Here is a 25772-nt window from a genome sequence, read left to right as displayed (position 1 = left end):
ACTAAGGATTTGATCTTTATGCTCTTGGATGGCTTGGAGGTGTTCTTGGGTGTGTATGTGATGTCTTGGGACTCCAGCAAGCATCAAATGGTCGGGGGAACACATATATATAGGCCTCCAACTTGAACTAGCTGTTTAGAGCCGTTGGGCACATTTCTACGCAGGCATCGGAACTTCCGGTGCTAGGGCATCGGTTCTTCCGGTCACTAATAGCTTGAACTAGCCGTGGGCCTTTCTGATGAGTTCTGCAGCTGAAAAATGGTACCATCGGAATATCCGATGGTAGCATCGGAACTTCCGGTGCTAAAGGAACTTTCTGGGGTTAAAAACATGCTCTCTATACAATAGTACGGGCATTGCACCGATGCCCTTTTTTGTAGCATCGGAATTTCCGGTGCTTATAGAAATCAGCTTCAAGGTACTTCGTATTTTGGCCATAACTTTTTACTCCGAACTATGATTTGGATGATCTTGTACTCTTTAGAAAGCTTGTGAAATTCTCCACAAGATTCTGATAAAATCCATCTCATTTGAACAAATGTTGAGCATCGGAATAACCGGTGATAGGCATCGGTTCAACCGGTGCCACACAGAAATCAGCTTCTCCGTGTTTTGACCATAACTTTTTATTCGGAACTCCGATTTCAATGATCTTGTACTCTTTGGAAAGCTTGTGAAATTCTCTACAAGATTATGCTAAAGTCAATCTCATTTGAATAAGTTTTGAGCGTCGGTTAAACCGATGCTTGTCGGAAGGTCCGGTGCAGGGTCATAGGAAGAACCGGTGCTACTGATTTTTACATAACTCGTCCAATTCAGAATTTCTTTGAGTTCTTTCTTCATGTTTTGCTTTGCTAACTCTTTTTAATATATTTTTGGGACCTAGAAAGATTCACTTAACAAACTTGTTAGTCCTATTGATTGCGTTGTCATACGATCACCAAAATCACTCGAAATGGCATAAATGGTGCCATGTTCGTTACAGTCATTCAATTTGTCGAAGTAAAGAGCAATAGACTCATCATCGTTTGCCAGGTCTGAAGGCCATTTACAAGCATGAAAGTCTTTACAAACCTGCTCAAAGAAAACCAGAAATTATCAGTTCATAGATATAAGGAGTTTTAGGATTAATTGTGCCAATTTTTTTCTAATAAGAAGCTAAGAAAGAGAGCAATCACGGCCCGCCTATCATAAAATATTTGTGCTTCAGTGTGTGTGAATGCAATCTTTCCCATTTTACATCTTAGTATGGGTACTTAGACAGTGAGTTTGTTAGTAGAAGACCTGGTTTTTGAGATACCCAATTTTGCAAAATAAAACAAGTGATCCTTTTGCTAATATGGAATCCACACAACATTGTAAAAAAAAGCAAATATAACTATGGTCGGCCATCCAGGTCAAAGAATAGATTCTGGGTCATGTCAAGCTGTAAAACACGTGATGCAAATTATAGGGGACACCTCAATATCTTAAAAACTGCACTGATTGACTATACTTGGTAATACTGTAACAGTTATTTGCAAACGAGGAACATGTATTGAGGGAAAGGCCAGACTACCATCTCTAGAGAAGGGACGCGCACACTGTTAACATCCTTCTCCTTGTCAAAGCTCTGTAGACAAATTAAGCAAGCAAGGTGAGAAAGAAGGATAATCATTGGAATGTAGAGCATTATAATATGGATGTAATGTCAAATGTTACTGAAGCATGGAAAATCAAATGACCTTGTCATACCATGAGAACAATGGTAATGATTCCTAAGTTACCTATCATTCTTGGGCCTGTATCCACACCCAGCTCACTACACGCATCAAGCAAAGCAGTCAGTTTCTCCTGCGAATCCATCTGGAAGGAATAATTTGAGTAACTGAAAGAGCCTCAGCAATGATACATCAATGCTGTATTGATTCAGTAAAAAAGCTAAATGCTATACTGAAAAGAAGGCTATAATGTTTTAGCTAAGAATGCAATGATACATCAATGCTTTAGCTAAGAATGCAACCCCATTTCATCCTTTTCAGCTGTCCACATGCTTTGAAGCATGACTGAATGACAGCATGAGTGGTAGCTAAGTAGCTAACATCTAAGTATCATTGCTTTAGCTAAGATGGTAAACCTTTCTGTCAACATGTAACTACATTGACAAATGAAATGTGGTTCAGATAGATAGTAATGCTAGAAACCAGTGACTTACCTGGCCCCCAAAGTGTTATTTTCCTTCTCCTTCATCCAAGTGTTGCTCTCCAAACCTGATGGAAACCTAGCATTAAGAAGCATGTGGCTGTGAAAGGGAAAAAACAAACCACAATTCATTAAGGTGATGTTAATTGAGATTAAATCAAACCACAATTCATTGTAGAAACTTTAAAGATACTTTTTCCAACCTAGCAGAGCCCATGTGCGGTATGCATGCCAGGCAAATCACATGTGGTTGTGTGGGGAACGGTTGTGTGTGCACTAAAATTAAACCCTAACCAAAAAAATTTCCAGAAATCTGGTTCAGAACTATTCATGACATTTCCAGAATTATCGCCAATCACTGAATTCACAAGCTGATGGCACTAAAAACATGAAACAAACTGGGACTTCTGAACATAATCAATGGTCGAGTTTCCAATGAAAGAAACAATGCTAGGCTAGCAAACAAACCAATCCTGAAGCGGTCAGTGACCAGGACATGCCTGAGTTCTTGACCTGATGTGCGCGTTGTCCAGATTGGTCACCACCGCCTGAATCCACGAGCAAGCAAACCAACCAGATGAAACAGACACTCTAAACCCGGCCAAAATGCCAAGGAAGACAGGACGCACCTGGTGGCAGGTGACGGTCTGGAAGCCGCGGAGCTCTTGAGAGAAGTCCAGGAGGCCGATGGTGTGGTGGAGGATGAGTTGGGGACCGCCCGTGATGCAGATGACGGGCAAGTTCTCGCTGTAGGCTCCTGCGACGGCGTTGAGCATGCTGAGCAGCCGCTGGTCCGCTTCCTCCAGCCGTCGGTGTTGTCCAGGTAGGTGACCACCCAGGCCGGCGCCAAGAAGACGTCGCGACGGAGCAGATCGAGGCGGAGCAATTCCTGGCGGCGGGTGGGGGTGGCGCTGGCGGCGCCGGAACCGCCGCGGCCCGCGCTCGGGGCTGCGGGCCCCGAGGCCGCGAGCCTCGCTGTCCGCTCCTCCGGCCTCGTCCCCATCCGCGCTCGGAGCTGCCGGCCCCGAGGCTGCCAGCCTCGTTGTCAGCTGCTCCGGCCTTGTCCCCATCCAGGAGGTCACGGGCCGCCGCCGCTGTCGCCTCCTCCGGCCGCGCGCCGCCGCTCGCCGTGGCCGGCATCTGGGAGGTTCGGGGGGAGCGCCGGCGCCGGCGCCGCCGCGACCCGCGCTCGGGGCTGCGGGCCCCGAGGCCGCCAGCCTCGCCGTCAGCTCCTCCGGCCTCGTCCCCATCCAGGAGGATGCGGGCCGCCGCCGTTGCCGCCTCCTCCGGCCGCGGGCAGCCGCTCGCCGTGACCGGCATCTGGGGACTGGGAGGGTCGGGGGGAGACGCCGCTCGGGGTGCGCGGGGGCGGGCGCGGCCCCGTCCTCCACCCCGGCCCCCGGCGCGTCGATGCCATGGTCGCGGGGTGGATGAGGTCCGCGGATGGGGAGGGGATGGGGAATGTAACCTCCTTTCCTCGTCAATCTGGAGCGGGGGAAACGGCGATGCTCCAGGCGACTGGCGAGCGAGGGCACCGCGCCCCGCGATGATCACGGCGATGAGGAGACCAATGAGGAAACTGTTACAGGAGGCGGGTACGTTTGTAATTTGAAGAGAATTGTTCAGACTTACCCTTCCTCTGGAGAGAATTGTTCAGGCTTACCCTCTTTCACATGGATCACTCTCGATAGTGTTAACCACAGTATAAGCCGCTCTTGCCAACGTTTGTAATTTGAACCATCAAAAGGTGATGGTTTGATTGATGCAGCAAAGCTAGATACCGAAAGCCTATTAACGCAATCAGGTTTTTGGATTGTTAGAAATCTAGGCAATTTTCGGTATACTTTAATTCCAAAATTAAATGTATAAACTAGCAATATTTCTATGACTTTAAGGAGTAAAATAAAACATGTGAACATGTTTATACTTATCACACATATAAGCATAAACAATATAAATAACCAAAGTTTCAGGGAGTACCCTAAAGCGGGGCCGTTGCCGGAGGCATTGGCTGCGCTGTTACCAACTGGAGTAGACATCTACTCGGTTGGCCTCAGTCGAAGTAGTCGAACTAAATCGGTGCAGGAAGAAGTTCGCAGTGCAGTCCCACGAACGGTCACCAAGATGTAGTCGACGTAGTCGTTCGGCCACCAGAATGTAGTCGACGTAGTCGTTCGGCTCGTCTACCAGGAAGTAGTCGTACAATCGGGCAAAGCCTTAGTATTTTTGAGCAGTCACGCTAAAGCGTTACCCAAAAACCTGATTGCCCGCCTATCCCGTGCAGGATCTCAAGGCGAGCAAGGTTTCGGAGGCCTGCTCACGCTAATTCTGTGCGCGCAGAAATTAGTGTTGGGGAACTCAGTTGTTGCAACTGGAGAGGGAGAAGAGAGGAGCCGAGTTGCCTCAGTGCTCTGGTGATCGTTGAACCTGGACACCATCAGAGTCATTTAGGTGATGCTATCGCACCGCCCCGCACCGCCACGGCCCGGCGAGGCGAGCGAGCGCGCGCGCGCGTGTGGTTCACCGTCCTCCTCTTACCGGCTTCACAAGTGGTGTATAAGAAGTCCACCTTTTAAGTCGGTTGAGATCCTCCTCAATTCTCGGTACGGAATTAAACATTGATTCCCTAGCATTAATAGTGGGCTTTAAATTCTTTTAATGCTTTAAAATAAATGAGCCAAGCCCATTACTCCAACACTGCATGACAGAAACACCTACACAGCATTTATTCCGGCGAGTCGGCGATGGCGACGGCCGAGCTGCTCCGTCGCCCGCCGGGATGCACCGGGGCGCAGAGCCAGCCGGCGCAGGAACACTCGGGAGGGGGTCAAAGAATTTCCGCTGCCTGTGCAACGTGTGCGTAAACGTGTGGTTTCTAGGCACCTAGCTACCTTCTTTTCTGTGCCAAATTATAAGTTATTCTAATTTTTTTTGGAGAGTGAAAGTGAAAGCATTTCAAGTCTGTGCCAAAAAAAAGAAAAAGGAAGAAGAAGAGGCACGATTGGCGACGACGGGTTGGAGCGAAGCAGTCATATCCAAGGTGCGGCAGACGAGCTTTTTGAATTCTAACCATCATGGGAAATGCCATCGTGGCAGGATAGCTGGTTGGAGGGAGAAGCCATTCCCAACATCGCACCAAACCTGTTTGCTCTCGTACGGGCCAGGGCACGAAACTCACGCACGGTGGCTCAGGCACTTGCCGACCAGCGCTGGGTAGTATCACGTACTCTGGGAACGCCTTCAAGGTATCAGCACACGGCCCTTTGCAGATTCCTTCATTTGGAGATGGACGGCCAATGGACAGTACACTGCTCGCTCAGCGCCCTCCACCTCGGTGCGGCATCCATCAAAGGAGCCAAGCTCGTCTGGAAGTCCTGGGCCCCATCCAAGGTGAAGTTCTTCCTCTGGCTGGCACTTCTGGGCCGGCTTTGGACCGCGGAACGACGGTTCAGGCGCGGGTTGCAGGACGACGCGACTTGCAAGCTCTGCGACCAGGATCATGAAACTTGTGATCACCTTCTTTTAATTTCCGCTGCTCCTATTCGGGGCAAATCTGGTGGGAGATCTTGCAGAAGGTCGGTTTCCAAGACATCACACCACAAGCGGGCATGTCGCTCTCGGACTGGTGGTTGCACCTTCGCCTACAGCTTCGGAAGGACAAGCGAAAAGGTTTTGACTCTCTCTTTGCCTTGATCGCTTGGCAGCTGTGGAAGGAGCGCAATGCCCGGACCTTCCGTGGAGTTGCCCTGCAGCCATCCATGGTCCTTCGGCTCATCCAACTTGAGGGAGAGAACTGGATTGCGGCTGGAGCCAAGAACCTCGGTCGTCTCTTTTGCGAGGAGTAGCCTTGGGTCTCTCCCTCCTAGGTTGTTTTGCTTTGTGTAATATAGCTCTTAGAATCGGGTTGGCATCCTGGCATGCCGGTGGGCACGGCAAGGCTTGCCGTGCGTGGTTGCATCTCTCAAAATTTCCTCCTTCTTAATACAATGATGCGCAGCTCTCCTGCGTATTCGAGAAAAAAAAAGAAATGCCATCGTGGGAGCGGGTTTCGCCAATATGCCATTACGAAACATATCACACCCGCTAGAATGCCATCCGAAGGTCTTTAGTTAAATTTCTTCCCCTTCTACCCCTGTTTCTTTCCTTTTCCTCTTGGACACAGAACAGATCAAGCGCCTACTATTGCTCGAGTGCCGGAGCGCTCGCTCCCCGGCGAGCCCCCCCTCCCTACCTCCTACACCCTACCCCCTACGCCAAGGCCTGGCTCCCACGCCACGCCTAGCTTCGGCGGCTAAGCGCGCGTGGACTCCATGACCATGCTAGACACCATGGTCGGAGCAGGCGAAGAGCCCTTCGCTGTGCAGGCTCTTGCACGTCGCCTGCCTAGTCCTCGAGGCCGCCCATCTCACGGGCTTCGTTGTGCTCGCGCACGCACGCCGCCCTCGTGCTGCTGCTCCTCGCCGCGAGCCGGGCCTCGGCGCACGCAGCGGCATCGCCGCGAAGGCAGCCCCGGCGCGAGAGCAGGCCCTCGGAGGTGGCCTCGCTGTGGGAGGCGGCCTTCGGCGGGAGGCGGGCCCGGCGGGGAAGCCTTGGGGGAGGACGACGGGGAGGCGCCATTAGTCGCGTGGCCAAGCCGACCTGGGGCCAGCCATGGCGAGCGGGCCGCAGGTAGTCGACGCAGGCCGTCAAGGGTCTGCAGCTTAGGCGGCGTGGGGGGGTGGGGGCCGTGTGGGGAGGGGGAGCTCACGCGTGGGGGCGGTGGTGCGCGCCGCCGTGGGGTCGAGACGAGTAGGGAGGCGGAAGCGAGCAGGAGCAGGGAGGCGGAGCGGAGGTGAGCAAGGAGGCGTGGGGGGGGGGGGGTTGGCTCGCCGGGGATCTGTGTGCCGCCGGGAGGTGCGAGCAGGAAGAGGAGCGAGTGCTCGAGCCGTTCCGGCCTGGCTCTGTTGCGTCGAAGGGGAAGGAAAAAAAGAAAGAAGCAGGGGTAGAGAAGAAAGAAAATAAGGTAAAGATGCTCAGATGACATTCCAGCGGGTGCGACACGTTTCATAATGGCAAATCTTCGAAGCCCCGTTAAGGGATGGTATATCTTCGAAGTCCACTTCCCATGATGGTCAGAATCCAAAAAGCTCGTCTGCCACACCTTGGATATGACTGCTTGGCTCCAACCCGTCGTCGCCAATCGTGCCTCTTCTTCTTCCTTTTCTTTTTTTTTAACGTTTTACACTAAATCAAACCATGCATCTTAAATTTCACTAGTCTTATAGAAAAAATTAACAACATTTATGATGTCAAATTTGTATTGTTAGACCCATCGAGGAACAAATTTTCATGTTTTACTTTTTGACGCGGCAGGTATTCATACTTTTCTACGATAATAACAAATGCTATGTTTTGGAGAGAGTACTCCTAGATAATTGGGGAAAGATATTCTGTTTCTCCGGGAGAAATTTGGAAAAAGTTCCAGAACCGTGTTGCATGCTTGCTGGCTTCACCACGATGGGCTCTTTCTGATTGCTCGGCCCACCCACCATCTGGACCAGTGGGCCATCACCGAACAGCCCTCAGCAACTGGCTGCACCAAGGGAAACGGCCCGAAGCGCCGCGCGGACCAAAACCACCAACCAGGCCCAGAGTTTGGCCCAACACCCGCACAACGGCCCGTAAAGCCCAGCCCGCTTTGCCTCCCCTGGTGGTATAATAACCTCGCCACCTGCCCTTCCCTTCCCCTCCCCTCCCCTCTTCTCCCGGCGGCGCTCTAGCACTAGGGTTCTAGCTCCTCCTCTCCGGCGGCGCGCGCGCATCGACGGATCCCATCTCCCAGCCCGGAAGGCGGCGGCGAGACCCGAGGTGAGCGGCCGATCCTCCTCCCCGCCTTCGCGTCACCGATCCATGGATTCTCTGCTTGTGCGCGTGTGCCGCCGTAGCTGCGGAGGCGGCCCGGAGGGAGGCGTTTTGGTTCGGGAGTTCTTGTTGCGAGATCTCACCCCTGGGCGCTAGGATGGTGGGGTTCTTCTGGTGGGATCCCTCGCCTTGGCGTGCGTTTCGGTCGCGGTTGCGAGCCTGTCCCAGATTTGTTTGGTGCTAATCGCAGAAATGCTGCTAGGTCACACTTCATGTTCGATGCTGTATTACTTGTTGGTCACACGAGCCTGGACCTTATGTTGCGTTGATTGACTAGTGCTCCCATTTCAGCCCCGTGTAGGACGTCTCTGGGTATCCGGTTAGCAGTAGTTTGGGATGCCGCTGCCAAGACAGTGTAGTGGGCTCTAGCTGCCACTAAAGCACGTGCTGTCTGAATTACATTTTTGGAACAAACACCACTATATTCCAGTTTCTTTCTGTTGCTTTGTTTGCCGAATAAAATTGGAAATCCTGAAATTTTTCAAATTTGTTAGTTATGGTTTTGTCTTGTGCACTAATTTGCGTACAGTTTTATGTGTTAGTGTTGCATGTATGCTAGCTGAGTCGGCCTATTGGTGTTGATGCTATCACATGTAAAAGTTACGCTTTTTGAAACAGACACCAACTTAGTCAGTTTTCTTACTGTTAATATTTTGGCGATACCAAAATGGGAATGTTGAAATGTTTACTGTTTTTCAAAGATGTAGTTATGCCTGGGATTATTAATCTGGTTTAAGGAAAACTCAAATGATGTAGTTATGCTCTGTTAGTAATCTTGTTTCAACTATTTTCCTTCAGGGTAACTATGTATATTGCTGTGTTGGCATTGTGCCTTGTCAAAACCCGGGGTACTGAGCTATGCTGGTGCTTAATACTTAGAACAGATAACTCAATTTGATGAGGTCATAATGATGTTGTTATCTGTGTTTCTTGACCTTTTCTTTGTGGTATTTTAGATTCTAGCTAATTTTAATTTGTTTGTCGGAGAGCTCTTGTGTTTGCAGTGGTAATTTGTACAGTACATGCTACACCTCTACTGTTTCTATCTTTTGCTTACACAGTTTGTACATGCTGTTTTGATGTATTTTTCATTGTTTACAGTCTTGACTTCCATGTAATATGTTTCCATGGATTGTGCATCTGTGATTGTGTAGTCCACTATCTAATTTGTATATTATTAGACATTGAAATTGTTGCGCGGTGCTTTGATTGTTGTTTTTGATAGCAGACCTGGATTAGTTCCATTTCCAACTGGTCAATTGCAGATGCTTGCCTATGTGTACTGTCTGTTTACGAGCTACCTATTAGTTATTTGATTTCTTTGTTGATCTGACCATCGATCGGATTATTTTCTAGTCTTCACTTTGTGAATTTGAAAGTTCTCTGATTTGGGGTTTTCACAGTCTATGTAGAAAGTCATGTGTCATGAGTAGATTGGACACCACATGCTGTATCGTTGCTCGGTTGTATGTTTATTTCTCCAACATTTAACATGCTGTCTTGCGCATTTAGTTGTGTACTATTGTACTACTGATTGTGATTTAGAGGCTTATTGGTCATAGTAGTTTCATCTGCTGATTTTGATGTAATGCATAGTTTTCTGCATGTCTCCTTTCATCTTGTATGGACTGTAATTTCCTTGCAATTTGAAAAATGCTACTTATTTCGTTTAACTGCCATTCAAATTCCTAGCTTACCACTATTCCCTATATAACTGACCTACTTATTGTTTCCTACTTATTGTTTTGCAACATATGTTTATCTTACCAAATCTGTTGTACACATCTGCAGGCTAGGCAAAGATGGTGAGAGTCAGCGTCCTTAATGATGCATTGAAGAGTATGTACAACGCAGAGAAGCGTGGTAAGAGGCAAGTCATGATCCGGCCCTCTTCAAAAGTGATCATCAAGTTCCTCATCGTCATGCAGCGCCATGGTTAGTTTGTCTTTCACTTGTAATTTGTTTGGTTATATTTGAGCTCATGGATTCATGATTACTGATCTCTTCTGTATAGGCTACATTGGTGAGTTTGAGTACGTTGATGACCATCGGGCTGGGAAGATCGTGGTTGAGTTGAACGGGAGGCTCAACAAGTGCGGGGTGATCAGCCCTCGCTTTGATGTTGGCGTGAAGGAGATCGAGGGGTGGACTGCCCGGCTGCTCCCATCTCGTCAGGTCCCTTTCTACACCCTAACTGGTTTCATTGTTCTCAGCAAAAACTACTTTTAGATTGATATCATAACAGTCTAATCAACTTTCATTGTTTGACATGCAGTTTGGGTACATTGTCCTGACAACCTCTGCTGGCATCATGGACCATGAGGAAGCCAGGAGGAAGAATGTTGGTGGCAAAGTGCTCGGCTTCTTCTACTGAATGAAAGTTTTGTGAAAGTGATCGGTGTAGTAGGATATTTATCTTATGATGTATCCTGTCTATTCCTAGTTGATTACCGAAAGCACTTAAGAGGGATATTTGAGCTGTTTTGGTAGTTCTGAAGAATTATGCCTGCAAATTTTATTTCCAAATGTTATCATGTGCCACTGGGTGGATCTTGCTTGTGTTGGCAGTTGTCGAATTTGCCTGATGGTATGCCCCGTTTGAAGTGGAGGAAATGTTGCTCTCGAGTTCCTGAGTATTGTGCTTGCTGCTGTGCATATTGTTCATGCAAAGCAAAGTATTAGGTCCTCTGGTTGAGCGGAGGAATCGAGAGCGTTGATAACCAATATGATGCGTTAGTTGCATGTCTAAACATCGTTTAGGTAATCTTCAGATTATGACTTAAGAATTCAGAATGTGAATTTCATCGTGTTGGTTCATCTGTCATGTGGATGACAAATTCTGCACGAGTGCTTTCAAAAGATGTCAATACACATTCGTTTCTGAAACTCTGCTTAGCTCACGAATTTGTGACATTTCATTGAACTGTTCATCTGTTGTCCTAAATTCATGTGCGTTGCCAAACCATACAGTCAACGACAGTTTTCTTCCATCCATTCAGGATAGGGACAGCCTATAACAAAAAAAGCAATGCAGCACTAGCAATACAACAACAACAACAACAACATAGCTTTTTTCCCAAGCAAGTTGGGGTAGACTAGAGATGAAACCCGAAAGAAATAAGTTCAAGGTTCGGGCACATTGATAGCTAGTCTCCAAGCGCTCCTATCCAAAGCTATCTCTTTAGAGATATTTCAATCCTTAAGGTCTCTCTTAACCAACTCATCCCACGTCAGTTTAGGTCTACCTCTACCCCTCTTTACATTATCGACCCGCTCAAGAACCCCATTACGCACCGGCGCCTCAGGAGGCCTTCGTTGGACATGTCCAAACCATCTCAACCGATGCTGAGTAAGTTTCTCCTCAATTGGTGCCACCCCGACCCTATCCCGAATAACTTCATTCCGGACTCTATCCCTCCTTGTGTGCCCGCAAAACCACCGCAACATCTGCATCTCTGCTACACTCAGTTGCTGCACATGTCGCCTTTTTGTAGACCAACATTCAACACCGTATAACATCGCCGGATGAATTGCTGTCCTATAGAATTTGCCTTTTAGCTTTTGTGGCACCCTCTTGTCACAAAGGATGCCAGAAGCTTGCCGCCATTTCAACCAGCCAGCTGAAATTCTATGCCTAACATCTTCATCAATGTCGCCATCCTTTTGTAGCACCGATCCTAAATACCGAAAAGTATCCTTCTGGACCACCACTTGCCCATCTAGACTAACGTCTCCCCCCTCATGCCTAGTCGCGCTGAAATCACACATCATGTACTCGGTCTTGGTCCTACTAAGTCTGAACCCTTTCGACTCTAACGTGCGTCTCCACAGCTCTAACTTCCTATTAACCCCTGCCCTACTCTCGTCAACTAGCACCACATCATCAGCAAAGAGCATACACCAAGGGATCTCACCTTGTATATCCCTTGTGACCTCATCCATCACTAAAGCAAATAAATAAGGGCTCAATGATGACCCCTGGTGTAGGCCTCTGTTAATAGGAAAGTCAATGGTGTTGCCATCACATGTCCGGACAAACGTCGTCGCATCCTTGTACATATTCTTAATGAGGGTAATGTACTTAGTTGGGACTTTGTGCTTCTCCAAAGCCCACCACATGACATTTCTCGGTACTTTGTCATATGCCTTCTCAAGGTCAATGAAGACCATGTGCAAGTCCTTCTTCTGCTCCCTATATCTCTCCATCAATTGTCGTATTAAGAAAATCGCCTCCATGGTTGACCTTCCAGGCATGAACCCAAATTGGTTTTGGGTCACACTTGTCACTCTTCTTAGGCGATGCTCGATAACCCTCTCTCAAAGCTTCATCGTATGGCTCATCAGCTTAATCTCACGGTAGTTAGTACAACTTTGAACATCGCCCTTGTTTTTGAAGATAGGTACTAATATACTTCTCCTCCATTCTTCCGGCATCTTGTTTGACCGAAAAATGAGATTAAAAAGCTTAGTTAACCATACTATTGCTCTATCTCCTAGGCATCTCAACACCTCAATGGGAATACCATCAGGGCCCATCGCTTTACCTCTCTTCATTCTCTTCAAAGCCTCCCCGATCTCTACCTCCTGAATTCTCCTCACAAAACGTCTGTTTGTATCGTCAAAAGAGTCATCTAAGTCAAGGGTAGGGCTCTCACTCTCCCCATTAAACAACTTGTCGAAGTACTCTCTCCATCTATCCATGATCTCCTCATCCTTCACTAGCAGTCGATCTGTCCCATCCTTAATGCATTTGATTTGGTTGATGTCCCTTGTCTTCCGCTCGCGGATCCTAGCCATCCTATAAATGTCCTTCTCCCCTTCTTTCGTGCCTAGCCGCTGATACATGTTATCATACGCCTTACCCTTTGCTACACTCACAGCTCGCTTTGCAACCCTCTTCGCTAATTTATAGCCCTCGATGTTGGCTGCACTCTTGTCAAGGTAGAGGCGCTTGAAACACTCCTTCTTCTCCTTAATAGCCCTTTGCACCTCGTCGTTCCACCACCAGGTGTCTTTCCCCTCCTGTTTGCCTCCCCTACTCACGCCAAACACCTCTGAGGCCACCTTCCGAACGTATGTTGCCATCTTTAGCCACATGTCATTTGCGTCTTCTCCTTCTTCCCAATGCCCCTCACCTAGCATCCTTTCCTTAAACGCTTGTGCCGATTCCACTCTAAGCTTCCACCACTTTGTTCTCGCAATCTTGGCACATTTGTCCCGGTGGACACGTACCCGAAGACGAAAGTCCGCCACCACAAGCTTGTGTTGAGGGACAACACACTCCCCAGGTATCACCTTACAATCTAAGCAATCACGTCTATCCTCCCTCCTAGTAAGGATAAAGTCAATCTGGCTCGAGTGTTGTCCACTACAAAACGTCACAAGATGGGATTCCCTCTTCTTAAACACGGTATTCGCTATCAACAAGTCGTAGGCTAACGCGAAGTTCAACACATCCTCTCCCTCTTGACTCCTGCTACCATACCCAAAACCACCGTGCACTCGCTCGAACCCTACATTAGTCGCACCCACATGGCCGTTGAGATCTCCTCCTATGAAGAGTTTCTCGCTGGTAGGCACGGTACTAACCATGCTATCTAGATCTTCCCAGAACTGCATCTTGGTGCTCTCACTAAGGCCTACCTGAGGGGCATAGGCACTGATCACATTCAAAACCGAATCTCCAACTACCAACCGGATTAGGATAATCTGGTCGCCTTGCCTTCTAACCTCTACGACTCCATCCTTAAGGCTCCTATCAATCAAGATGCCTACACCATTCCTACCCGGAGTTGCACCCGTGTACCAAAGCTTGAAGCCAGTATCCTCAACCTCCTTCGCCTTCTGGCCCTTCCATTTAGTCTCCTGAACGCATAGAATATTTACACGCCTCCTAATTGCTACATCAACTAGCTCTCGCAACTTACCCGTTAGGGACCCTACGTTCCAGCTACCTATACGAATCCTAGTTGGCTCGGCTAGCTTCCTTACCCTTCGCACCCGTCGAGGAAAGTGCGAAGACCCTTGCTCATTTTTCACTACACCCGGGCGTAGATGTAGCGCGCCATTCAGGTGACGACCCGACACTTGCTTACTTATCATCGTACCCAGGTCATGATACGACGCGCCCTTGGGGGGATGGCGACCCGGCCCTTGCCCATTTATCACCACACCCGGGTTCCGATGTAGCGCGTCGCTAAGAGTGTTACGCCCCAACTCCGCCTATGCTGACTGGAAGACTCTCTCTCCGGAGTCGTCTCAACATAGCCGGTCCCAAGCCTGGGTAAAGAAGAAGGGTTGCGTTAGGTTTTGGCAAACTAGCATAAAAAATACCACTCTAATGGATTTGAAACCCACAAGAATGCAGCACTAGCAATGTCTGAGCTTATTTATGAGCAAGTTGTGTAGGGGCGGTGACCAAGCAGGAGGACAAGCAGACCCGGACCGGGGTGCTATATGCAAATTCCAAGGTTATAGTTGCAAATATTCGGATCGCGATCATTAATCGCGATCCAAATCAGAGGTTATATGTAAATATGGAGAGGGCTATATGCAAATATTCGGATCGCGATTCTGCCGTCCCTCCCTATCCTACCCTCCCCCTCCTCCCGCCAGCCGCCCCAGCTTGCACCGTGCACTCCATTCTGCCTCACCTTGTCCAGTAGCTCCGCTGTGAAAGGTATAGATGGGCTCAGTTTAAATCGTTGACGGCACAGAACCAAAACGACCAAGGCAGCTGGTAAACTCATTTGATTTAATTCGAGACCTGCACCGACCAAGGTCTATCATTTGGCACATGGAGTATGAAGTATGAACTGCATAACGTTTCTACCACAACTTCTGACGATCATCTAGGCAGGAGGCTGAAGACATCACACGACCCATGCGTCCACACGACCATACATCTGATGAATGTACCCCATCTCAACCTCAACCATACTCCACAGTATCCCACTGCTGTTTGAACTACAACCTACTAGGCAATGAATGCCTAATTAACAGGTGAGAAGCCCTGTTTTCCCTACACCATCGTCTCAGTCCTGTTTGGCAATTTGGGCACTCGAGCCGGCATCAGAAGTTGCGATTGATCTGCAAGTTCTCTAGCTTCACGTCAAGGTCATTCCCGCTTTCCGCCATGCTGGTTGCTGGATCTGCCATGTTGGTCACCGTGGCCTCAGAACTCTCACCTTCAACCTGAAACTCACTGCAACAATAGCGAGTGCTGCGAGCTTAGTAGATGGCTAACACAACAAGCGGTAGCGAATGTGAAAATAGAAGGGCTTGCATGTTCAGTCTAGAAAACTTCTAAACTAAACCAGAAAATGGTTATTGCACTGGGAGCACATGGTTCGCTGTAGTGGGTGTTTGGCTTCACAAGATCAGAGTATCAAACTTCGAATGTGGTCAACAGCAAAAGTGCTCAGCAGTATTCCAGTAAACCAAATATAGCAACTGCCATAAAGCTAGTAACATTCAGAGTTGCACATCAAACATCTTATCTGGTAATTGGTACTGAAGCTTATCGTTGAGGAGCTAAACTTCCCATGTTAATGCTATTTTAATATGTGTTCTTTCTTCTACTTTTAACTTTTTAGAGTGTAACTTGGCAACACTAGAATAAACAACTTTTCTAGAGCCGGCACTATAAACCCATACGGCAGTACCAAACGCTTACATGGATAGCGACCACACATTACACTCCCAATATTAGACATCAGTTTTACAATCAACTTTAACATGTGAATCCATATACAGATACTTGTGAACTAAGAACAGTAACCAATCGTTATAACTGTTTAAAGAAAGTTCTGGACAAGGACAGGTATGACAAATATTCTATTTTGTTATGAATAGACACCACAGGCGACCTTATTAATGTTATGTTGTTTATTACATCTAGTACATCACGACCAATAACATAATTTGTAGAACTACTAGACATTTGACAAGCAAGTTCCTCCCAGAAAAAAAATAGCATTCTATTGAACTTACAGGACATCAAGTACCTAACTTTGCAAAAGGTTATAAAGCAGATAGGAAGCAATAAAACAGAATAAAATGAGAGTATTATTACCTTTCTTGATTATTCTCATTGATCTTTGGATCAATATCCAACTTATCCAATGTTGCATATAGGTCATTCCCGCTTTCAGCCACACTGGTTACCAGATCTGTCAATTCTGTATTGTTTGCTGGGGTCTCAGAACTCTCACCATGTTCAATGGGAACCTTGCTGCAAACAATAAGCAAACTTGTGAGTTGAGAAGATGAGAAAGAAAAGGACATTCAGTGACAGGGGACTATTTGGATATCGCAACGAAATTTCAAGAAATGAAACCAGTGAATGGTAATGACTCTGCTGTTATGACTAATAATATCCCCATGTGCAAATGGTTAACTGCACTGTTCATTTGGCTAACAAAACCTTTAATATGATCAAACGCAAAAAAAAAGGCCCAATAGAATTTTTAAGGAGGTAACTGCATAGTTCTATTAGATTTTAACTACTTTTCTGAAAATTACATTCATGGCAAAAATAATAAATTAAGAAAAGTGTTGCAGAAAGTCCAACACTAACAAATACTCCAATACTGTGAATAGGAACCACTGGACAAGGTGTTTTTTTACACAATAATATGTTATCGGTATGAAACACCCCTTTCTACTCTAGACAATCCTAAATAATGTTATGTAGCTCATTCCATTGCATGTATAATTGCGATCAATAAGATAAAAGTAGAAGCAGTTGATTGAACTACTAAACAAAACATCATCAATCAATGAAAGTTAAGAACAGGACAGGAAGTCAGGAATACAGTAATTACCTTTCTTTATGATCCTCACTGACAATCAGAGCCCCATCTGCCTGGGAAGGCTGAAAGGAATTCCTAGTGTTAGCACTTCTATTTCTATTTCATACCATCTAATGAAATAATAAGACTGAAAGGAATTCTGTAAAGCAGTGCTTTACATCTAATTCTTTTAGTTGCATCAATTAATGAGACAATAATATAACATAGGAGTGGTCAAAAGATCGCATAACCTTGGTATTATCATTTCAGAAAATGTGAAATTAGCAGAAACAATCTTCATCTAGATCTTTACCTGTTCATTGCCCCCTGTTTCATGATCCCCCTCTGCATGGGATGGCTCAGCTTCTGTAGTGAATATGGCATCAATATCAGTAGCACTGATCCTCTTAGCAGCTAGTTGTGGATCTTCGGTCATGCATTTCTTCAATTCTCTCTGCAAAGATGGTTATCCGTATACAATATGAGCAAATAACTGTATCAGTAGACTAAGAAAGAAAATTCAGAGATGCAAACCCATAGGAATGATCTTGCAAGTTCCAGAATGACTCCTCGATAATCCAACATAGAAGCTTTGAGAAAATTGTGCCACAACTCCTGGATCCTCGGAAGAGCCTCTGCAAACTGCAATCCAAAAATACTGAAACATTAGTTTCATTAAAACTACCAGTACAAGAGTTCATCTAGGGAAGAAATGCAGAACCAAAATCATGTCGCAAAACTGTCTGACCTCTGTACTAGATTTATCTGTAGGCAGGGTCCTCATTTTCTCCTTAATGCCCTCGAGTATCATACATCCTTTCTCACGCTTCTTTGCTCGTACTTCAGGAAGTGGCTTTGCCCCTACTCCACTTGAAGGTGCATAGAACAACCATTTGAATACAACACTGCTCTTGTTGAGGCAGATCATGTCTTGCTCGGCTGAATCTTCACAAAAAGTCACCCCATCCAGAAAACCCCCCTCCTCTGATGCTTCGCTACTGAGCGCTTGATCTAAAAGTGACTGCAGCCGTGGCAGGACTGCCCTTGGATGCTTGCCGCACATGTGTGACAATAGCAGGCCAGAGTCGACAAACCTCTTGCGATCACAAATGGGGCAGATCCAGAACTTCCAAGACTTGTGTTCCCTGACAAAGCTCCGCACGTCGGACATGGTGAACGCGCACAACGGATCGACCTTGCTGTACTCATCCTGCAGCACATCGGACCTCACCCGTAGGAAGCTGTCGTGCCGCCTCTCGCCGCTCATGGAGTCCCAGTAATCGGCTGCCACCATCAGGATCTTGTTGATCAGCTCGTGGAATTCGCAGGCCAGCGAGACCAGCCTCGCGCCAAGGTTCTCCCCGCTGATGGACCCGACCGGGATGCAGTCCAGCTGCGGGTCGTCGGGCTCCTTCATGTCGAGCGCGCGGCGGCACTCCCGCTCGGCGGCGTCGTACTCGCCGAGGATGAAGAGGAGCTTTGCGCGGAAGCAGGCGATCACGGGCGACCTGGGGAAGGCCCGCGCCAGGCGGTCCGCGACGGTCAGGGTCCGGCGCAGGAAAGGGCGCTTGTCGATGGCGGGGTCGAGGCTGCGCACGAACTCCAGGTCCATGTACGCGTGCAGGTACTGCGCGCGCGCCAGGTTGGGGAAGGTCTCGGCGACGAGCTTGCCGCGCTTGCGCCCCTCCGCGGCGCCGAGCAGCTTGCCGGCCTCGAGCACCCGCTGGACCGCGGATGGAACGAGCTCCTCGACGGTCATGCGGGCGTAGGAGCCGCGGGCCCGCTCCCTGGCCTCCTCGACCCGCTCGGCGACGAAGGCTGGGTCGCGCTCGTGCTCGTAGCCCTCGTACATTCCATAGGCGGCGTTGTGGAGCGCCGGGTCGGAGGGGTTCGGGATGCTCAGCGCGCGGCGGAACTCGGCCTCGGCCTCGGCGTACATCTGGGCGGCCGCGAGCGCGTCGCCGAGCGTGGCGGCGACGTCGACGCAGTCCGGGGCGAGGTGGCGCGCCGCGGTGAGCGATTCCAGGGCGACGCGGAGGTGCGGCGCCGCGGCGGCGAGGCGGTCCTCCGGGGCGCCCTCGCCGCGGGCCGCGCGCACGGCGGCGGCGTAGTGGAGCTCGCCCAGGAGGCGGTACGCGACCACCGAGCCCGGGTGCGCGAGCACGAGGCCGCGGGCGCGGGCGAGCGACTCGTCCATGTCGCCGTCGTGGTCGGCGAGCATAATCACCGCGGCCTGCGCGCGGACGGCCTCCGCCTCGGCGGCCGCGCCAGCGTTGGCCATCGCGCGGGTGGAGGTGGGGGTGAGGGGGGCGGGAGGAAGAGGAGGCGGGCGCGTGGTGTTCGGGGAAACGCCGCGGTGAGGCGGGGGGCGGCGGACCTCGGGGGTTTTGATTTGATTTCGGGGGAGGTGTGGAGGCCAAGGGCCGGAGTCACGGAGGGGGGGTTTTATAGTGACGCCATGGCGGAGGGTGGTGGGCCCGGTGGTGGCCGCCGCGGTGAGGTGTGCGGGGCCTCGTGGAATGAGATTTGGAGAGGACGACGAGGGGTTGGTGTGGGTGGGCTCGGGACGGAGGGGTTTGAATGGCGTGATTCTCACCCACCAGTAAGCTGGAGTACTTCCGGTTCGCGTGAGGTGTGCGGGGCCTCATGGAATGAGATTTGTAGAGGACGACGAGGGCTTGGTGTGAGCAATGTTCAAAATTTCGACGAAATTTCGCAAAAATCAGTGATTTCGTCCCCTTCCGAAATTTGAAAAGTTCGGAAATAATAATTTAAATATATTTAAAAGTATTTTTAAAAATAGTTTTAAAATAAATTTCGGCCGAAATTTCGCGAAATTCGGTGATTTCGGCCATGCCCAAAATTTTTTGACAAACGAAATTCAAAACCCTGAGTGTGAGTCGGTCCGGGACGGAGGGTTTGGATGGCGTGATTCTCTTAGGCCCACCAGTAAGTCGAAGTACTTTTGGTGCTACATTAAAGATATGATGCTCTTGGGACCATCAGTTAGTAGGCTAGGCCGTGATGTTGCTGCCTTCGTACTTGTAAAAACCGACGGTTCAACATAATAGGTTTGATTTGATATCTGATTTACAAAATACCGTGATACAAAGCGTGTGATGCTCTCAAAAATTTTGGAATTCATGTTGTCCATCCCTCTATTAGTTTACTGTGCAGCTGTTGCCTGCCGATCCTCCTTTACGCGTCGTTGTCATGTAGTGTCAATTATTTCCGTTGGCACGCAAAAAACAACCACAATCGTTTGTACTCATCTCAATTCCTGTGCCGCCTGAGCTGTATAATGTCGTGCTTTGGTAGTGCTAAACTTGTGTGATTGTACTATAATTGGTAGTGAATTAAATGGCGGGCGAATCTTTTGAGCGTTACCAGATTTTCCTGAGGCGTTCAGTGAGCAACAAAGCAAATATGAAATGTTCACCTATCATGGAGTGCATGTCCTGCCTTCATGTTACTAGACATGTTTCATGAGCACCATTATATTCATTTTCCTCGCCTAAATTTCCTCATTGCCAAGGCCGCATAATGGGGTTTCAGAAGCGTAAGATTGAGTGGGAATACTAAAATTTGGTAGTTAGTTTAACTTTGATAAATCTCAAGTGCGCTATCAACTTTTGCTACGCATTCTTGAGAAATGAAGCAAAAACAAATGATTCACCTACTATGTAAACTTTGATGAGGTTAGGTCATATTTGTTTTGGTTTCCACACTGCCTAAGTTGTACAGTATAGTTTGAAAGTGATAATATTATGTGGGCATCCCACAACCCCCCAACCCAAAAGTAGGCTAGGCTGTGCCCGGGACAGAGGGGTTTGGATGGCATGATTTTCTTGGGTCCACTAGGTAGCCGGAGTACTTCTTGTGCTAGGATAAAGACCTAACGCTCTTGGGACCACCAATCGGTAGGATAGGCCGTGATGCTGTTGCCTTGGTACTTGTGAAAACCGACGGTTGGATGGAATGTATTTGATTTGATATCTAATTTACAAAATATCGCGACACAAACCTCGTGATGCTCTCAAAAGTTTTGGAATTCACGTGGTTCATCTCTCTATTAGTTTACTGTGTAGCTATTGCCTCCTTTACGCGTCGTTGTCACGTAGTCTGTCAATTGTTTCCGTTGGCACACAAAAAACAACCACAATCGTTTGTACTCGTCTCAATTCCTGTGCCGCCTGAGCTGTACAATGTCGTGCTTTGGTAGTGCTAAAATTGTGAGATTGTACTAGAATTGGTAGTGAATTAAATGGCGGGCGAATCGTTTGAGCGTTATCAGATTTTCTTGAGGCGTTCAGTGAGCAACAAAGCAAATATGAAATGTTCACCTATCATGGAGTGCATGTCCTGCCTTTATGTTACTTGGCATGTTTCATGAGCGCCATCATATTCATTTTTCTCGCCTGAATTTCCTCATTGCCATGGCCGCATAATGGGGTTTCAGAAGCGCTAAGATTGAGTGGGCATACTAGAATTTGGTAGTTACTTTAACTTTGATAAATCTCAAGTGCGCTATCAACTTTTGCTACTCGTTCTTATGAGAAATGAAGCAAAAAAAATGATTCACCTACTATGTAAACTTTGATGAGGTTAGGTCATATTTGTTTTGGTTTCCACACTGCCTAAGTTGTACAGTATAGTTTGAAAGTGATAATATTATGTGGGCATCCCACAACCCCCAACCCAAAAGTAGGCTAGGCTGTGCCCGGGACAGAGGGGTTTGGATGGCATGATTTTCTTGGGTCCACTAGGTAGCCGGAGTACTTCTTGTGCTAGGCTAAAGACCTAACGCTCTTGGGACCACCAATCGGTAGGATAGGCCGTGATGCTGTTGCCTTGGTACTTGTGAAAACCGACGGTTGGATGGAATGTATTTGATTTGATATCTAATTTACAAAATATCGCGACACAAACCTCGTGATGCTCTCAAAAGTTTTGGAATTCACGTGGTTCATCTCTCTATTAGTTTACTGTGTAGCTATTGCCTCCTTTACGCGTCGTTGTCACGTAGTCTGTCAATTGTTTCCGTTGGCACACAAAAAACAACCACAATCGTTTGTACTCATCTCAATTCCTGTGCCGCCTGAGCTGTACAATGTCGTGCTTTGGTAGTGCTAAAATTGTGAGATTGTACTAGAATTGGTAGTGAATTAAATGGCGGGCGAATCGTTTGAGCGTTATCAGATTTTCCTGAGGCGTTCAGTGAGCAACAAAGCAAATATGAAATGTTCACCTATCATGGAGTGCATGTCCTGCCTTTATGTCACTTGGCATGTTTCATGAGCGCCATCATATTCATTTTTCTCGCCTGAATTTCCTCATTGCCATGGCCGCATAATGGGGTTTCAGAAGCGCTAAGATTGAGTGGGCATACTAGAATTTGGTAGTTACTTTAACTTTGATAAATCTCAAGTGCGCTATCAACTTTTGCTACTCGTTCTTATGAGAAATGAAGCAAAAACAAATGATTCACCTACTATGTAAACTTTGATGAGGTTAGGTCATATTTGTTTTGGTTTCCACACTGCCTAAGTTGTACAGTATAGTTTGAAAGTGATAATATTATGTGGGCATCCCACAACCCCCAACCCAAAAGTAGGCTAGGCTGTGCCCGGGACAGAGGGGTTTGGATGGCATGATTTTCTTGGGTCCACTAGGTAGCCGGAGTACTTCTTGTGCTAGGCTAAAGACCTAACGCTCTTGGGACCACCAATCGGTAGGATAGGCCGTGATGCTGTTGCCTTGGTACTTGTGAAAACCGACGGTTGGATGGAATGTATTTGATTTGATATCTAATTTACAAAATATCGTGACACAAACCTCGTGATGCTCTCAAAAGTTTTGGAATTCACATGGTTCATCTCTCTATTAGTTTACTGTGTAGCTATTGCCTCCTTTACGCGTCGTTGTCACGTAGTCTGTCAATTGTTTCCGTTGGCACACAAAAAACAACCACAATCGTTTGTACTCGTCTCAATTCCTGTGCCGCCTGAGCTGTACAATGTCGTGCTTTGGTAGTGCTAAAATTGTGAGATTGTACTAGAATTGGTAGTGAATTAAATGGCGGGCGAATCGTTTGAGCGTTATCAGATTTTCTTGAGGCGTTCAGTGAGCAACAAAGCAAATATGAAATGTTCACCTATCATGGAGTGCATGTCCTGCCTTTATGTTACTTGGCATGTTTCATGAGCGCCATCATATTCATTTTTCTCGCCTGAATTTCCTCATTGCCATGGCCGCATAATGGGGTTTCAGAAGCGCTAAGATTTAGTGGGCATACTAGAATTTGGTAGTTACTTTAACTTTGATAAATCTCAAGTGCGCTATCAACTTTTCCTACTCGTTCTTATGAGAAATGAAGCAAAAACAAATGATTCACCTACTATGTAAACTTTGATGAGGTTAGGTCATATTCGTTTTGGTTTCCACACTGCCTCAGTTGTATAGTGTAGTTTGAAAGTGATAATATTATGTAGGCATCCCACAACCCCCAACCCAAAAGTAGGCTAGGCTGTGCCCGGGACAGAGGGGTTTGGATGGCGTGATTTTCTTGGGTCCACTAGGTAGCCGGAGTACTTCTTGTGCTAGGCTAAAGACCTGACGCTCTTGGGACCACCAATCGGTAGGATAGGCCGTGATGTTGTTGCCTTGGTACTTGTAAAAACCGACGGTTGGATGGAATGTATTTGATTTGATATCTAATTTACAAAATATCATGACACAAACCTCGTGACGCTCTCAAAAGTTTTGGAATTCACGTGGTTCATCTCTCTATTAGTTTACTGTGTAGCTATTGCCTCCTTTACGCGTCGTTGTCACATAGTCTATCAATTGTTTCCGTTGGCACACAAAAAACAACCACAATCGTTTGTACTCATCTCAATTCCTGTGCCGCCTGAGCTGTACAATGTCGTGCTTTGGTAGTGCTAAAATTGTGAGATTGTACTAGAATTGGTAGTGAATTAAATGGCGGGCGAATCGTTTGAGCGTTATCAGATTTTCCTGAGGCGTTCAGTGAGCAACAAAGCAAATATGAAATGTTCACCTATCATGGAGTGCATGTCCTGCCTTTATGTCACTTGGCATGTTTCATGAGCGCCATCATATTCATTTTTCTCGCCTGAATTTCCTCATTGCCATGGCCGCATAATGGGGTTTCAGAAGCTCTAAGATTGAGTGGGCATACTAGAATTTGGTAGTTACTTTAACTTTGATAAATCTCAAGTGCGCTATCAACTTTTGCTACTCGTTCTTATGAGAAATGAAGCAAAAACAAATGATTCACCTACTATGTAAACTTTGATGAGGTTAGGTCATATTTGTTTTGGTTTCCACACTGCCTCAGTTGTATAGTGTAGTTTGAAAGTGATAATATTATGTGGGCATCCCACAACCCCCAACCCAAAAGTAGGCTAGGCTGTGCCCGGGACAGAGGGGTTTGGATGGCGTGATTTTCTTGGGTCCACTAGGTAGCCGGAGTACTTCTTGTGCTAGGCTAAAGACCTGACGCTCTTGGGACCACCAATCGGTAGGATAGGCCGTGATGTTGTTGCCTTGGTACTTGTAAAAACCGACGGTTGGATGGAATGTATTTGATTTGATATCTAATTTACAAAATATCATGACACAAACCTCGTGATGCTCTCAAAAGTTTTGGAATTCACGTGGTTCATCTCTCTATTAGTTTACTGTGTAGCTATTGCCTCCTTTACGCGTCGTTGTCACATAGTCTGTCAATTGTTTCCGTTGGCACACAAAAAACAACCACAATCGTTTGTACTCGTCTCAATTCCTATGCCGCCTGAGCTGTACAATGTCGTGCTTTGGTAGTGCTAAAATTGTGAGATTGTACTAGAATTGGTAGTGAATTAAATGGCGGGCGAATCGTTTGAGCGTTATCAGATTTTCCTGAGGCGTTCAGTGAGCAACAAAGCAAATATGAAATGTTCACCTATCATGGAGTGCATGTCCTGCCTTTATGTCACTTGGCATGTTTCATGAGCGCCATCATATTCATTTTTCTCGCCTGAATTTCCTCATTGCCATGGCTGCATAATGGGGTTTCATAAGTGCTAAGATTGAGTGGCCATACTAGAATTTGGTAGTTACTTTAACTTTGATAAATCTCAAGTGCGCTATCAACTTTTACTACTCGTTCTTATGAGAAATGAAGCAAAAACAAATGATTCACCTACTATGTAAACTTTGATGAGGTTAGGTCATATTCGTTTTGGTTTCCACACTGCCTCAGTTGTATAGTGTAGTTTGAAAGTGATAATATTATGTGGGCATCCCACAATCCCCAACCCAAAAGTAGGCTAGGCCGTGCCCGGGACAGAGGAGTTTGGATGGCGTGATTCTCTTGGGTCCACCAGTCAGCCGGAGTACTTCCGGTACTAGGCTAAAGACTTGACGCTCTTGGGACCACCAGTCAGTAGGCTAGGCCGTGATGCTGCTGCCTTTGTACTTGTAAAAACCGAAGGTTGGATGGTATGTATTTGATTTGATATCTAATTTATAAAATATCGTGACACAAACCTCGTGATGCTCTCAAAATTTTTGGAATTCACGTGGTCCATCCCTCTATTAGTTTACTGTGTAGTTGTTGCCTCCTTTACGTGCCATTGTCACGTAGTCTATCAATTGTTTCCGTTGGCACACAAAAAACAACCACAGTCATTTGTACTCGTCTCAATTCCTGCGCCGCCTGAGCTGTACAATGTCGTGCTTTGGTAGTGCTAAAATTGTGAGATTGTACTAGAAGTGGTAGAGAATTAAATGGCGGGTGAATTGTTTGAGCGTTATCAGATTTTCCTGAGGCGTTCAGTGAGCAACAAAGCAAATATGAAATGTTCACCTATCATGGAGTGCATATCCTGCCTT

The 25772-nt window shown here is 47.2% G+C and overlaps 3 protein-coding genes and 1 pseudogene across 16 annotated transcripts; 1 reads left to right on the top strand and 3 right to left on the bottom strand.

The window, feature by feature from the left end:
* On the bottom strand, positions 1-3821 carry LOC120685799. Of its 14 annotated transcripts, none has more exons than XM_039967894.1 (6): positions 2811-3813; positions 2695-2729; positions 2195-2281; positions 1735-1801; positions 1559-1612; positions 1-1074 (listed from the first exon to the last, which is right to left on the bottom strand). In XM_039967894.1, exons 1-6 carry the CDS (start codon positions 3429-3431, stop codon positions 883-885), a joined length of 1056 nt encoding a protein of 351 aa, XP_039823828.1. In that variant the 5' UTR covers positions 3432-3813; the 3' UTR covers positions 1-882. The 14 variants fall into 14 exon arrangements, 3 of the variants coding, with proteins under 3 accessions (XP_039823828.1, XP_039823827.1, XP_039823829.1); XR_005679768.1 differs by having other exon boundaries at positions 985-1074; positions 1767-1845; positions 2650-2729; positions 2811-3048; XR_005679772.1 differs by having other exon boundaries at positions 985-1074; positions 1767-1801; positions 2650-2729; positions 2811-3048.
* Positions 3822-7891: 4070 nt separating this feature from the next.
* On the top strand, positions 7892-10707 carry LOC120685801 (40S ribosomal protein S15a-1). The gene is made up of 4 exons (XM_039967896.1): positions 7892-8028; positions 9874-10017; positions 10097-10257; positions 10358-10707. The coding sequence occupies exons 2-4, from the start codon at positions 9885-9887 to the stop codon at positions 10454-10456; spliced, it is 393 nt and encodes a 130-aa protein (XP_039823830.1). The 5' UTR covers positions 7892-8028; positions 9874-9884; the 3' UTR covers positions 10457-10707.
* A 1359-nt stretch (positions 10708-12066) lies between these two features.
* LOC120685091 lies at positions 12067-15005 on the bottom strand (annotated as a pseudogene).
* On the bottom strand, positions 14820-19155 carry LOC120685090. The gene is made up of 6 exons (XM_039966931.1): positions 17623-19155; positions 17409-17516; positions 17188-17328; positions 16908-16957; positions 16157-16315; positions 14820-15286 (listed from the first exon to the last, which is right to left on the bottom strand). Exons 1-6 carry the CDS (start codon positions 19153-19155, stop codon positions 15154-15156), a joined length of 2124 nt encoding a protein of 707 aa, XP_039822865.1. The 3' UTR covers positions 14820-15153.
* Between the last annotated feature and the right edge of the window lie 6617 nt (positions 19156-25772).

The sequence above is a fragment of the Panicum virgatum genome, chromosome 8N, assembly GCF_016808335.1.
Source record: "Panicum virgatum strain AP13 chromosome 8N, P.virgatum_v5, whole genome shotgun sequence".
Classification (NCBI taxonomy): Eukaryota; Viridiplantae; Streptophyta; class Magnoliopsida; order Poales; family Poaceae; genus Panicum; species Panicum virgatum.
This window is presented reverse-complemented; position numbering and strand designations above follow the sequence as displayed.